Source organism: Centroberyx gerrardi, chromosome 12 (assembly GCF_048128805.1).
Source record: "Centroberyx gerrardi isolate f3 chromosome 12, fCenGer3.hap1.cur.20231027, whole genome shotgun sequence".
Classification (NCBI taxonomy): domain Eukaryota; kingdom Metazoa; phylum Chordata; class Actinopteri; order Beryciformes; family Berycidae; genus Centroberyx; species Centroberyx gerrardi.
This window is the reverse complement of record NC_136008.1, coordinates 25962118-25977676: the sequence shown is the minus strand read 5'-3', so window position 1 is coordinate 25977676 and position 15559 is coordinate 25962118. Positions and strand designations below refer to the sequence as shown.

At 42.7% G+C, this 15559-nt stretch overlaps 1 protein-coding gene across 1 annotated transcript in view; it reads left to right on the top strand.

The window, feature by feature from the left end:
• Window positions 1-15559, top strand: part of adamts16 (ADAM metallopeptidase with thrombospondin type 1 motif, 16) — a 63598-nt gene that overhangs the window by 29639 nt on the left and 18400 nt on the right. The window contains exons 6-13 of the mRNA XM_078287284.1: window positions 577-660; window positions 2139-2298; window positions 4114-4219; window positions 4577-4714; window positions 8196-8349; window positions 11111-11206; window positions 14029-14177; window positions 15295-15467. Of these exons, the coding sequence (XP_078143410.1) occupies window positions 577-660; window positions 2139-2298; window positions 4114-4219; window positions 4577-4714; window positions 8196-8349; window positions 11111-11206; window positions 14029-14177; window positions 15295-15467 (1060 nt within the window). The remainder of the gene's footprint in view (window positions 1-576; window positions 661-2138; window positions 2299-4113; window positions 4220-4576; window positions 4715-8195; window positions 8350-11110; window positions 11207-14028; window positions 14178-15294; window positions 15468-15559) is intronic.

Genomic DNA, 15559 nt, shown 5'->3' with positions numbered 1-15559 from the left:
ATGATGGCATCAGAGGGGCATTTGTCTGTTATTTCCACAGGAATCTCAAGTTTGTTGTTTCTCATATATTGAACACAGATCCCTACCTAATATATAGGAGTAAGAGTATATATCTCTAAAATATAGGATATCTGTACTACACTTCATCCATATATGACATTATAGATCCAGTGATTCTAGTGGCTGATGATTCATCTTGCAATATGTTTTGTAAGCCTGAAGATCACTTCAAACTTTACTGACATTCAAATCTCCAACAATCTCTGAAAACATTGCATGTTCAAAAGTGTTCTGATTCACCTGGCTAGTAGAGGAGCCTGTTCCTGTGCCTGTTCCAGTGCAGAGGAATCAGTTGTTAGTCCTTGATTTTCCTGCAAGCCCGGAAAAAAAAAAGTGTTGTCAAAGTCACTGGAAAGGAGGCTTTACCTCAAGATATCTCTAGAGCTGTAAACAGCACTGTGTTATGGTAACAGGGCTTATGTGAATGGAGGCGATTACGGGCAAATGAAAGTATTCTGTGAAACGATAGGGTTCGCAATATTAGTGTGTAATAACATTTGCTTGTGTGCCTCCCAGGTCTCCAGTCTCTTCAAAGATGGAACGATAGGGGGGAACATCAACATAGTGATCGTGGGTCTGGTGCTTTTGGATGAAGAGCAGGTAAGCGTCTCATTGCTTGTCAGTGTTGTCAGGTGAAATCCTCTTATCTCCAGCTTCTCAGAAATGAAGGAAAACATGCAGTCCGTTGTGACTGATGACCAGGGATTTTTGAAGTTAAAGTTTGGAGTTGGAGTTTTTTAGATTGGAAAAAGGGAACCCCAATAACTCCCAAAATCAAATGATAAAACTTCCATCTGAAAACAGCAATATTCAAGCTGTTTTAAACTGTGATTTGTGCCTTTAGCACCCGGAGTCTGTATTAGCTGTGCAGGTCATAGGACTAAAGACACACAGGGACTGAAAGAAAATGATCTTTTGTTTGTTTGTTGATCTGCTGGCAATATTAGCCCCAAGGTCCAGATCTCTTAAGTCTCTCTGAGAGTTTCCTGAGGTCGCCTTAACTACTAAGGACTTTTACAGTGATACCTTAATTATAGGGTATACATTTCCTTGGATCTTTGCCAGATTTAGGAGGGAAATTCTCAGGGAGTGCGAGAGAGAGAGAGAGAGAACGAGTGAGAGAGAGAGAGAGAGAGGCGGGGTGCTTTCAGAGAGAGAGAGAGAGTAGAGCAGGCAAGGAGATTTTCGTTTCCATCCACCTGTGTGTGATGTTAATGGGTTTCAATCTTCCCCAAGAGGCCATCATCAGGGAGAGGAATGCCAGTAATGCCCCAGACCTTTACTTTGTCTTCCTAGGAACATTTATTTTATCTGTGTCTCTGTTCACTTGTTCATGCTCCATTTAACCCATAGAAAAGAAGAGTCTAAAGAAGTAGATAATCAAATGTTGACACTAGACAAGGATCTGTTCAACCTCAAAACCTCACAACGAACATTATTACCCTACATAGTCACTATCAACACTGAGCGTAGCAGCACTGGCTCCTCTTGTTCATTTGGGTGCTGAGGTGGTTTTATTGATGTTTGTCTACTTCGAAGGAAGGAACACAGTCTGCTCATGTGTGCTAGGCCTCAGTTCAGTTCAGTTCAGTTCAGTTCCATTCAGTCCAGTTCAGTTCAGTTCAGTTCAAAACAGCATCCTCTTATCTCAATTCAATTCAGTTTAATTCAAAACAGCATCATCTCATGTCAGTTCAATTCAAAACAGCATTTAAATGATAAATAATGTTAAGTTACAACAGGTCACTTATATACAGTAAAGTGACTGTTTATGGACTATATAGAGTAACAATAGTTTATATGTATGAACTCTAGGATGAAAATGGGTCAAATATATAGAATGACAATTGCTATAATCTATGGAGATCAGATCCAATTACTAATCTCTAGCTTTGTGACAGGACCTGCCTTTGCCCATAAAGATAATTCACTTTTCTTCATCACTAAAATGAAGAAATTCGGGCAATATTTTGAATTTCATCTTGGAATGTTTCCCACAGGAAGGAAGATTTTTCACAGTGAAAGTATGTTGTTTTTTTTTTACTCTTTCTCGACTTTCTTTCTCCTTCCTCTGGCAGGACGGCTTGGTGATCAACCACCATGCCGACCACACGTTGAACAGCTTCTGCCAGTGGCAGTCCGGCCTGGGAGGCAGAGAGGGCCGACGCCACGACCACGCCATCCTCCTCACCGGCCTCGACATCTGCTCCTGGAAGAACGAACCCTGCGATACCCTGGGTGCGTCTCTCTCTCTCTCTCTCTCTCTCTCTCTCTCTCTCTCTCTCCCTCCATCTCCCACTCTGGGAAGGTGCCACTCTCCTCTGTCACACGGTGTGTCCCAGTGTCACACCGACCAAACCAGATGTTGAACGGATCTGCAGCTTTCAGATCTGTTTTTAGCCCACTGTACCACACATTGTATGTCGTGTTATGGAATCAATCTGAAGTTTAATAGCAGAAAAACATTAGCATTGTCGCAAAAACATGATCTGAAGGGCTCCTTTTATTCATTGTAGCAAAAAAAAAATGTATGTTACTTCATCACTCAATAGTTCCTCACTCAGTTCAATCCCCAGACAAAGGATTTATGACTTGCACTTTTATGCCAGCAATCTTTTTGTATGAGTGCATAGTGTCACGTTTTAAATATGGAACTAGACTCTTCAATTCTCTTGCTATCTAGCTTCAGAAAATACAAAACATAATAATAGTGCTGTAGTTATTATCTGTATAGACCAGGCTCTCCTGCTTTACATACACAAACTCTCCCAGTCACTGTGATTGTACACCAGTCTAACAAACTAACAACAGCTTGTTTGTGGTAATGACCAGGCCGACACATTGTTGCCTTCCACACTGTGAGAAAAAACTTCCATTTTGAGTCCCAGAGTTTCACACAATGACACACACACCCAACACACACACACACACACACACACACACACACACACTACCTCCAAGCACAGACTGTAGTTTTGACTTCAAAGTGTCTTCAGCTAGTATTAGCCGCAGTTTTTGCTGTGAAATCCCAGTTCAAAGGTGTGTGTGTGTGTGCGTGTGTGTGCATGTGTGTGTGTGTGTGTGTGTGTGTGTGTGTGTGGCAGTCTTAGATCTGTCTGATTCCCCAAGGTACAAGGCCAAATGACCATTAGCGCTACCAGTCAGCATATAACAACACCATTTATTTGCACTACAGTTACAGCCCCATTCCTTAATGTTTACCCCCATATTTCATAACCAGTATATAATATCAATGATGTAGCTCTTTCCTGACGCAATATAGGAACAAAACGGCAGTTCTCACAGTTAATCTGCCTTCTCGTGTTAAATATCGCTGATATTCACATTAATTATGTACATGAGAACTCCACTTCAGGGGTTATGTGCGTTACAGAGAATGACTCCACTCTGACATGAAAGGAGGCCCCTTATTCTTGTGTGTGTGTGTGTGTGTGTGTGTGTGTGTGTGTGTGTGTGTGTGTGTGTGTGAGAGAGAGAGAGAGAGAGAGAGAGACAGAGAAAGGACACACAGAGACATAAAGAGAGATAGTCATAGAGAGTGCAAAAAAGAAGGAGAGAGAGATGCAGAGGGGGGTGGGAAGACAGAGAGAGAATGCCTGTTTTATACTGGTGTTTTAAAGTGAAGTGAGTGGGAGCAGTGGGAACTTTTTCCCATAGATCCCCACATTTGAACACATTTATTTCTACTGTGTGCAATCCACAACTACCTTTTTATGAATTGACAATGCATTGTAAAGTAAGCATATTGTTAAATCTATGCCAGGGACTGATTTATTTTAAATTCTGTGTGCTAACATTTTGTCATCCGGCCACAGTATCAAGTGGTTTCAGAATCACACAAGCCTGTTTAAATTCATGTAGACTGATTCAGTATAGGTTGGCTATCTGCCACAGTGGCTAATACAAATGTCATTTAATACCCAGACACAAAATAGGGCAAAGTCACAAGCAAACTTGTGTCTTCATGTTTCCCAGTTTCTGTATTTTGTGTTACAGTTAATGTGAAATCGCTCCTGTTGTGTCACCATGCAGGTTTTGCTCCAATTAGTGGGATGTGCAGCAAGTACCGAAGCTGCACCATTAATGAAGACACAGGACTGGGCCTGGCTTTCACCATTGCCCATGAGTCTGGACACAAGTAAGGGGTTTCTATCTACTGGGTTCTCTTGTCCTTGGACACACACAGAAGAATGTGTTTAAAATGTGTCTGACTATCAACCAAAAATGGAAGTGTGTTCATACTGTATATCCATTGTGATCATTTTGCTTACTGTACCCAAACACTTGCATGAAAATCTCTAAGAATGTGTTGAAAAATGACACAGCATGAGTTTGATAGGTGTTAATAGCAGATGCTTTATATAGACAACACAACCTGTTTGATTTTTTTCAAGCATGGTGTTTTATTTCCATATACAAAAATTCACGTGCATTACTGTCACCATGTCTTGTGTTTTGCAAATGAAAATCTTTTCTTCCCTGATTCATTCCCTAGTTTTGGAATGGTCCATGATGGCGAGGGGAACGTCTGTAAGAAGTCTGAGGGCAACATCATGTCTCCCACTCTGGCCGGTCACAACGGCATCTTCTCCTGGTCTGCCTGCAGCCGCCAGTACCTCAGCCGCTTCCTCAAGTAAGCAACCAAGTTATGACAAGTTATTCCAAAAAATATATATACATATCCATATTAGTACTATGTTTTTGCTCTGGTAAAGAATGCTAAAAGACCAAGTCTGGATCAATAAAGTATTACTACTACTTTTACTTCTCAAACACACACAGACTCAAACAGTTATAAGATGCTAAAAAGTGCATAATGTCAGATTGATGGATAGCACATTACTTGAACCCCAGTCTATAACATATACAGAACATAAGAGCTACATCACATCTGCATGGCACATTGATAAATACTGAATAAATCCTCATGCCAGTTATTAAGTGCTCATGTAACAAAGCAGTCAAACAATGTGTAAAAATAAAAGTCTGCCTGGCAATAGCTGTTTTTTAACTGAAAAACATGTACTGAGTCTTACTGATCGATGAACATGTTTTAAATATAAAACATATCAGCAGACAAGTCAGTTACAAATTCAGCTCTCATCCAAAGGGGACCAAGTGAAAAGCTACACTTATATGTTATAACTATTAGGGGACTTGCCTTCTTTTGCAAAAGCGAGGACATACAGGCTTGTGTGTATATGTGTGTGTGTGTGTGTGTGTGTGTGTGTGTGTATGTGTGTATGTGTGTGTGTGTCAGGGGCTTAAATATAGCTGACGTAGCAGCCAAGCTGAGTGATATGTGGTGCTGCTATCCTCCTGTTAGTCTTGTTTTACAGACTATATGTATCCAGAGTATGGGTATGTATTATGTGTCGAGGTACATGTGAGTGAATGTGTGTGAGGGAGAAAGGTGGAGCAAGAGGGAGAAAGAGTTTGTGTGTGTGTGTGTCCATGTGTGTGTGTCTGCAATAACTGCATTTTCCTGCCTGTACTCAACTCAAGCAAGCAAACAAGCAACGCAGCATCCGTGCGTCTGCATGTGTCTGCCTGTGTTTCTAGGTGTGTGTGTGTGTGTGTGTGTGTGTGTGTGTCTATGTGTGTGTAACCGGAGAGCCCAGAGCCAGTGCCCTCCACTAAATTTACCGGCGTGTTAACTGAACTGTCAGGTCTCCCCTCTCTGACTGGTGGAGACAGACAGTGTATTTCCTCGCTGAGTTATTAGAGCCGGGGTGACCTCACCCTCGTTAGGCCTGTCAGCCTTATATTAAACTCCCATCACCCCCTGAGGCCATGTGGAGGGGAGATCTGCACCAGTGAACCAGTGGTAGTCTCATAATCAGAGTGACAAAAATGCCGCAACATTGTATCTTTTTCCTAATTGTAATCAACAGAATGGCATATTTAACAGTTTTTTTAGGTAAACGCACCTTATGGAGTTATTAGAGACTCTTGCGTGTCTCTAGCTCTATCTGTTAAGGAGGGGAGCTTAGTGCCAGCCAGCAGACTGTCAGATTTTAGATCACACTCACTCTAAATCTGTCCGTCCTCAGTCGGCCGTGACAAACAGAGGTCTGCGTCAATGCACTACATGTAGAGTCAGATGCTCTATCAGAGTCCTTGGTCATACCTAAAACAGGGATGGACTACTTTCATGGCGGGCAGACCAAAAAAACTAATAAGGCAGCAGTACATGAGCTTTACAAGATTCTCCTCTCGTCCCATTTCTTCTGCCAAGCTTGGTCACACCTTAAAGGCCTACACCCACATTTTGGGAGTTTGGTCCATTGGTCACCTTACCCAATATGTGTCAAGAGAATAGACACCAAAATCATCTCTGTGTCTCCGGTAGTTAGCTCTGTTCAGTGTGCATGCTAACGCTTTAGCATACAGTATGTTAAGTAATGGTAGCTATCATTATCCTCGCCTAGCATTATCCTATAGCATGATGATAGACTGTTTCATATTGCAAAGTTGTTATTGGTTTTTATTCTGTAGATTAATAACTTCTGAAAACAAAATCTCAATCTTTATCATTAGTGAAGTCCATTATAAATCAACAGCGCAAAAAACTTTAGCTGTCTGGCTAACTTCACTCATTCCCTGTGTAAACAAAAGAAGTTACACTTGATCTCTCTAGTTCCAAAGAGTGCATTCTTTTTGTGTCTATTTTACCAACAAGCCTGGCAGGTTTAGACGTGTCATTGCAGTTGACTAACTATCCAGCCTTAGAGCTGCTACAGGTTCTCTTTTTCTCACTTTTAGGATCATACTAGTCGCTTACGATTACTTAACATGCTGTATGCTAAAGCGTTAGCATGCACAGAGATACCTACTGGACACACAGAGAAGATTTTGGTGCCAATCCTCTCGTTGAAAATTGGGTAAGGTGACCACTGGACCAAACTCCCCAAAATTCAGTGTATAAATTCAGGGATTATCATCTGATAACGATGGGCCAGAGGATCTGCTGAAAAACCTAGAAAAGAATGGGTTTCTTTTCGATTCCCTTTCTCTTCTCTTGTACAGTGTGTGTAACATACATTTGGTGAACACTTTTGTCCGAAGCTTCTTGCACTGCCATCAGTGTATATTATGGGTGGTTCCAGGGGGAATCCAACCCGAGAACCTTGTGTCATGCTTTAACAACTAAGCTGAAACAGTCTGTGTGTGTGTGTGTGTGTGTGTGTGTGTGTGTATGTGCTGGAAATGTAATGTATTTTTCAGAATGTCTGTGACATATAATGTGAATAATATAGGATAACGGAGAATCAACCACAATGACAGCATAGGTAGAACAGCCATTGTTCTTTGTAGACACATAGGACCCATAAAGCCATGGAAGATCACATGCAGTAATACACACTCACACACACATACACACACTCACACTCACACACACTCTGCTAAAGCAATCAGGACCACTCACCAGCACGATGAACCATTCCAACATATTTTGCCTTTTCAAGCTCTTTCCACCATATTTTGTGTTATATTCCCCTGACTGCAGTGTTGAAGCAGTAAAACATCTCTCTATAGTTACCAATGATATCAGCTAACATCGGAAACCCCCCATCGGTGTTAAGGATATGAGTGATATGGGCAAGCAATTTTTTTTATGTCTGTCATAATTGAGTGTCTGATGCATTAAACCCATTACTCTCAGGGTTTGAGTTTGGCAAACTTGTTATGTTACCACGGCAACGCTTTATGGTACTCTCCGAAGTGGGAAACAATGGAATATCGTGGACTGATGCTCTCTCTGGTGAAATTTGTGTGTGTGCATGAGGTCGCGATGTATAGCAACTACAATTCATTTCTCTCCGCGAGATTTATAAACCGTGGCACTGAATCTCATGTCCGTACTGTTTATGTCTGCATGCATGCTGTATATCAGCAAAGTTGTTTAAAGATACGTGATTAATTCCCCTCTCCTTCACTCTCTCTTCTACACTACTTTCCTTTCTTCTCCTGTCCTCCCATCCCGCTTCTCCTCTACTCCCCTCTCCCTCCTGCCACTCCTCTCCTCTTCTCCCATTCCCTCTTCTCTTGCCTTTCCTTTCCTTTCCTTTCCTTTCCTCTCCTCTCCTCTCCTCTCCTCTCCTCTCCTCCAGTTCTGCCCAGGCTTTGTGCCTATCAGATGAACCCAGAGCGGTGAAAGAGTATCGGTACCCTGAGAAGCTGCCTGGCGAGCTGTACGACGCGGACACACAGTGCAAATGGCAGTTTGGGGAGAAGGCCAAACTCTGCACCCTGGATTTTAAGAAGGTAAAACACAGGAAAAAAAGGAATGAACTAAGATAAGACTCTTTCAGTGCAAAAAAAATGTCATACGTGATTTTTAAAAGCTCCATCAATCTCTCTTTAGGAGGTAAAAGATAGCCTAAGGAGGATGTACACAGACTTTACTCAATTAGACCAACCCACACAAATATAAAAGGGAGTCGAAATGCCTTGCTACGGTTCTCAGTGGTTTTCTCAGCGCACCCACTCGATCTTGGCACGCACTTGACCGCTTAATTGGTCCAAAAAACGAATAAAAGCTGGTGGCATTTGTCTATTCATGGAGAATGAGGAGCGATAGAGAGTGAGATGGAGGGAATGAGGTAGGGGAAAAGAGGAGGAAGGAAGAAATAAGGGCGAGGGAAGGATGAAGAAAGGGAAGGAGAAGGAAAAGAGGAACTGATGGATGACCTTAGGCTTGCCTGCCCTCATGGACCCCCCACACACATACAGTACGTGTACACTCGCACACACAGGCACACACACAGGCTGGACAGAGTTACAGCGCTGCCCATGAAACACTCTCTGGGATGGACAGCTAAATATACACTGGAGCGCTGCCAATGGGAATCTCTCCTTGTTGCTCTCCCATTGTCTCATTGCTGCTGATAGTACTGTAATTGACTTAAACTGCCTCCCATATTAAGGAATTGCTTCCTTAATATGGAAGGACCAAGGGCCTGGTCCAAATGAAAGCATTGAATGTGCATTAGAAACTGCTAAATTGTGTGTGTCAATGGGAAAATCAACCCTTTTTTTCAAATTTAGGGATGGCAGAGGATTACAGTAGATAGAAGATTAAGGTATATCCTACAGAAAACTTGACTTTTCTATTGACACCTGTGCATTTTTGACATTTTACTATTCATTATCAGTACTGTGGCTTGGCCCCAAAGTCATGAAATATCGTCAACATGTGGGAGACATTGTTAGCTCACACAGTTCAAAAACATCAACACCGGAGATCTAATGCATTCTGCAGGACACGGACTAAATGTTTAACGCGTACAAAATTGTTTACATCTCACTGTTATTTTTTTTCCCCTGAATAGATTGGATTGCGACGTCATTGGCGCCAAGCCAAAAATCACATCAAGTTTTGTTGTCTTTTTTTTCTTCTTCGAGATTGCTTTTGAGGAATTCCTGCTTTATTAGACAGCGCAGAGTGGAAAGGTTTTGGAAGTGTGACAAAGAGGTCATAAACTGCTTTTGAACCCATGATACCAGCACATGGTATCCTCCTTAGCCTGCTGAGTCACCAAAACACCCATGCACTATTTCAGTTTGGGGCTATCTGAGAATGGCTCCCTTGCGTTTCCGTTGTTGCCGATTCGCTCAAACGTCCATACAGTACCTCTCCTCCTGCACCTGGTAGCAGCAAGGTGCACAGGACAGCGAAATCCCAGAGCAGCCCTCATGCTCCAGACACTTAAAACATTTTTTAAAAAACTACAAGACTCGGCCTCTGTGGTGCAATTCATTGTGTTATGAACTCATGTTTCATAAAGCTTTTTGGCAAGCACTGTCGAGATAAGGCACCGCTGGAGGAGCCAGATGATACTCTCCATGGGGTGTGGGGTGGGACGGAGCTGGGTTACCCTAGCAAAAAGCAAAATAGTTTAAGTGGGTCTTTTCTCTCTCTCTCTCTCTCTCTCTCTCCCTCCCTTTTCCCTGCCTCACTCTGTCTCCCTTTTACTGCTGGAAAAGCCCTGAGCAAGCAAAACAGCTGCACAAATAGGCCTTGGGATGAGTTCCATGATGGCTTTTGGCAGCCAGCTTCTGAGGCAGAGGTGCCTGTCTGCATCTGCACCGAGTTGTCAGAATCTGATATAGTCATTCAGATACTAACAGTGTGGACATGTTAAAAAGTAGCAGGCCACGGTTCTCAGGCAATGTGACCGGGGGAAACCACCCGATGCTCCCATCTGAATTTACAACACTGTTGAGAAACGTAGCCATGACTATCATGTGAATTTGGTGGGGAACTTGTGCCTCCACAATGCTCATGACCTCTTTTGTCATAATATTGATATACTGTGTATGTGTCACTTTGTCTGACTACAATGGAAAAACAACAAATATGGAACTATGGAAAAAGAAAACTATCGTCAATTGTGTTCATTTTATTCTTTTGTCAGTGCGCTGCATTTAATTTCATTTGCATTTCAAATCATTGACACATTATACTGCCTATGAGATAATGCCTTACAACCGTGGGACCACAGTGTCATATCAAAATAAGTTGTTTTGTTTTTTGGTCTTTTTTTCAGAAAATCCTTTTATGCTTAAATCCTGAAAAATTGACTTTTCGGAGATGCAAATTTCTGCAGCATACTGATCATTTACCAAAACATTACTGTTCAGACAGCTTGTCTTTCAGCAAGTTTCCATCACTGTCTTTTTATAGCTTCCTAAAGCCAAAAGAACATTGTCATTACAATTTATCTTTCTTCCCATCACTGGTTTTGTGTGCAACTGTTGTGAGAAGGATTCTGACAATCCCACTACTGTAATTTGGACCAAGAAAACATGTTTTTTGAACATAATAACAGTGCCATAAAACCTGCTGAGAAGTCCATTCATTACTGAGACCTACCGACTTCCTCTTTACTTCCTGACTCTAAATAAGTATTTTGCATGCAGTGTCCTCCTCTTATCATAGTTGGATTTGTCACACATTTTTTTTGGTTCTCTCCGTCTCTCTCTCTGTCTCTCTCTCTCTCTCTCTCTCTCTCTTCTCTTCCAGGATATCTGCAAGGCGCTGTGGTGTCATCGTGTCGGGAGGAAGTGTGAGACCAAGTTCATGCCAGCCGCTGAGGGCTCGGCCTGCGGACCTGATATGGTGACTTAACACGTTTTTATGTGTGTGCGTGTGTGTGTGTGAGGGGTGGAGGGGTGTTGGCAACGTTGGCATCACACGACTGGCACAGGACTCCATTCACTTCTATCTAACTTTATTTATCCATCTCCTTAGAGGCAATTGAAACAACCACAGAAGTTTCCGACAGCTACCAGAGACATTAAGCGAGGCACTTCTTTGTTCAAGATGACTCAAACCATATTTGCCTTTTGAGAATTGCAAGAACAAAAAATAATTACCTCCTTTATCTTTTTTTGGGGACAGAATTAGCCTCAAATCATCCCATCTAAGATAGCCTTTGTTCCATTGTAAGCCAATGGATCCAATAAGATCTTACAGCTAATATGCTTTTGGGCCAAGTACACTCTATCAAAGCTAGTAAATCAGAGTGCCAAGTCTCTAATCTGTGACATTATCAAGAGGCAAAACATGGAACTCCTCCACTTGCAATAAACTGGAGAGTGACTTTGTGCATTTAATGAACTTGAATGAATGAATTTAATGAACGTTTGTTAGAGCTTTTGAGCAAATGGCCTTTGTGCTACCAGGTAAGAACTGCAAAACGAACCCATATTCACTTTTGAACACTGAAAATGTCCCTGTTCAAAGACCAATGGAATAAGTGAGTTCTATTTTTGGGTGGATTTTTCCTTTAAAGTCTCAGTTGACCCAGGGATATTTTTTTCAGCGTGCTGCTTAGTGATATCAACTGTGTGACATTTATTGTATGAGAGTATGAGAGCTTATAAAGAGAGCTCTGTCACACACACACACACACACACACACACACATTCCTCTGCCAAGGGTTACCAGAGACCTCAGACTCCTTAGAGACTGACTAAATGGCAGATGGGTCATAGAGCGACAGTGTTTTATGGGACGAACACCATTTAAATCTGTGCAGATACGAACTAACTAACATTTATTGAGCTTTATTGTGCTGCTACTTCTACTTGTTAGCCAGGACATTTGGAGACAAAAGGCCATTATCTGTCTGACACTGCTCTCCATTTTACACAGCGATGTCTTTGTGTCCCGGCACAGACTAATAAATTCACTCGTAAGCTAAGTGAAGAGGCTGGATTGGCTTTATTATGTTATGGGATTGGGTTCATTTGAGTGCTGGGGTCAATAAAAGCACTCTTCTTGATAGTGGTACGACACTCTCCTTCCGTTGCTTTACCTCCAGGGAGCAGCTGCTATTGGTTTGTTGCTGACGTGGCAAAAAATATGCCACTGGGGTTCGGGCCAAAGAGCAGTCTGTCCTCTTTATTTATGCTGTCTTTCTTTCTTCCCTTTCTTTCAGGACAATTCTCCCTCAAGGCTCTCTCTCTCTCTCTCTCTCTCTCTCTCTCCTCCCTCCTCTGACAGCCCCTCTTCGAGATTTGCTCCTCTCAATATATTGAACTTGATGGTTTAATCCCACCTTCTCCCTTCGCGGGACAATTAAGCGAACACAAACAATGACAGGCTCACTTAGGAATCCGTGGCACTCAGCCGCAGGGGGAAAACTGAGGGGAAATCAGCTGTTCTGGTTCTTAGTCAAGGACCACGAGATTAGTCTGAGGGGTGTGTGTGTGTGTCTGTGGGCTTGTGTGCAGGCACGATCACACACTGAGAACAAGAACAGCTGATCCTGCAATGCCCCATAGATATCCATGCTAGTGTGTGCATGGATGGGTGAGTTTTATTTGTGTGTGTGTGTGTGTAGGTGTGTGCGTGTGTGTGTGTGTGTGTGTGCAGGTCCTTGAGATCACTCCAAGGCAGTCAGTTGAGTTGACTTTGACTGATGTCATCTTGACACGTACAAATCCGCGTCAAGACATATACCAGGAAAGGGCTTGTGACATAATGTTGCTTTAAGTGGCTCTAGATTTCCTCACGTTGCATTTAGGGGTTTAGAGCGAGGTCCCGCTCATTTTGGGAACACGTGATTGGTTTGTTATCTTATGGCGGTTTGATTCAGCCTTTTGAGGTACATGAGGATACTTATGTGCCTTCTGTAGCAGCCGCACCTCCGTCATCTCATGCAGTCCACTCATCAGACAAGCTGGATTCATATTCGGACGTAAAATCTCATTTTTCTTGACACAAGTGAAACGTTCTGCCAACACCGTTTCACTTGTTTCAAGGATTTTGAACAATAAACAAGTGTCAGTGTTTAAGGCAGAACAGCCAGGCTAGTATTAAGAAAATGACATTTGATTCCAAAAAAAAAAAAAATCCTAAAGCAAGTGGATTTGCAATGGAAAGGAGTGAATTATGTCACCCTCTTGGCAGACTGGCAGTGCTAGATTAAATGACTGAGATGTAGATGGATGTTTTATGCAGGGAAGAGGCGTAACTATGTTGCATCATAGATAGACAGATAGATAGATAGATAGTTAGATAGATAGATGGAGATACATACATGCATACATACATACATAAATACATACATGCATACAAAGATCTTTATTGTTCACTACATTACATGCAATGAAAAATGGTCTTTGGCACTCCAGCAACAAAAATCCAACAACACATCAGACTTTATATACACGAGATAAAATTCAATATAAATAGATGAATAAAATAAAAAATATATATAAAATAGAAATGTAGCTTATGAAGAGCATTTGATTAAAAGAGTAAACTTGATACATTATGCACCCCAATTGTTAACGTTAACAGTATTTCAACCCAGTTCAGGTGGGGTGTTTTGGACACTTTTTATGACACTTTGCCTGTGCGTGTCTCTCTCTGTCTCCTTCCACCTCTCCCTCCCTCTCCCTCTTCCTCCCTCCACACCTCTGTCTCTCCAGTGGTGTCGCCGGGGCCAGTGTGTGAAGCAGGGCGACGAGGGTCCCAGGCCGCAGCACGGCCAGTGGTCCGCCTGGTCCTCCTGGTCCGCCTGCTCGCGGAGCTGCGAGAGCGGCGTCACCTACCGAGAGAGGCAGTGCAACAACCCTCGGTAGAGAAACACACACACACACACACACACACACACACACACACACACACATACAGAAGCCTTATCAAGAGACTAGATTGGCTATATTGGTGTGAAGAGACTGTCTGTCCTCTCTCTTATTCTGATCTGGGAGTATATTAAGGCGCGTGATTAAAATAGTGAACACGGATCTCTCGCTTCCTCACTTAGTCTCTCACTCACTAGCTTCATCCGTCACTCGCACGCTTATTTGCACAGTCAGTCAGTCAGTCAGGGGGCCTATCCCAAACGCCGGGGCCTCCTCTTTATCCTGCCATGCCAAGATCCTGTCAAGTGGCGGGCTAAATTAGACAGAGACCGATGAGGAGAGAGAGAGAGAGAGAGAGAGAGAAAGAAAAGGTAAGAAGGGGCGGAGGGAGTCAGGGAGAAAGAAGAAGACAGAGAAGAAGAGAGGCAGAGAGAAAGAGGGAAAACGGGAAAAGGCGTGAGGAGACAGAAAAGAGAAGGGATTGAGAGAAGAGAGGGGAAGAGAAGGGAAGAGAAGGGATTGAGAGAGAGAAAGACACACTAGAGGGAGGCTCGTGAAGAGATAGAGAGGGAGAGAAAGAGGGAGAGATCAGTGATGGTGTGATTGGAGGGCTTACAGAAGATGTAATTGTCCTGAGCGAGGGATTTGTCGGAACAAAGCCCGGGGATATACACCTGTGAACGGAGAGGCCTCCACAAGCACACACACACACACACACACACACACACACACACAGGCATGCATGCATGCATACACATGTATTAATCATGCACTAACACACAATTGGTCAATTTTCTGTGTAATGTAATACAAATTGAATATTGTTCACTCTGCAGATCTAATGCAACCAGTGTTTTTCTCCCTTAGACCAATGATGTTATTACATTATGTGTTATTTCCTATACAAATGTTGCCTACACACACACACACACACACACACACGCACACATGCACATACAGCTTACTTGCTTTTGTGTCTCAAACCTTAATGTTGCATTTGGAATCAAACATGCTATGTGTTTTTCTGGGGCTGTAACTCCATACTAATTCCATATAGCTGCACAGATTCTTGATTATGAAAACATGACTTTCGATGACATATTTTCCTAGACCTGCCTATGGAGGGAAGTACTGTGAGGGCTCTTCCAGGTCGTACAAACTGTGTAACACCGACAACTGCCCCCCCAACGCCATGGACTACAGAGCGCAGCAGTGTGCAGAGTTCAACAGCAAACAGTTCAGAGGATGGTACTACACCTGGAGGCCGTACACTAGAGTGGACGGTGAGATTGTGGCACTCTTTTTCCACTCAATATTACTTTGGCAAAACAGTGATGAAATTGTTGTGCATAATATGAAAAAGGTTTAGTTATTA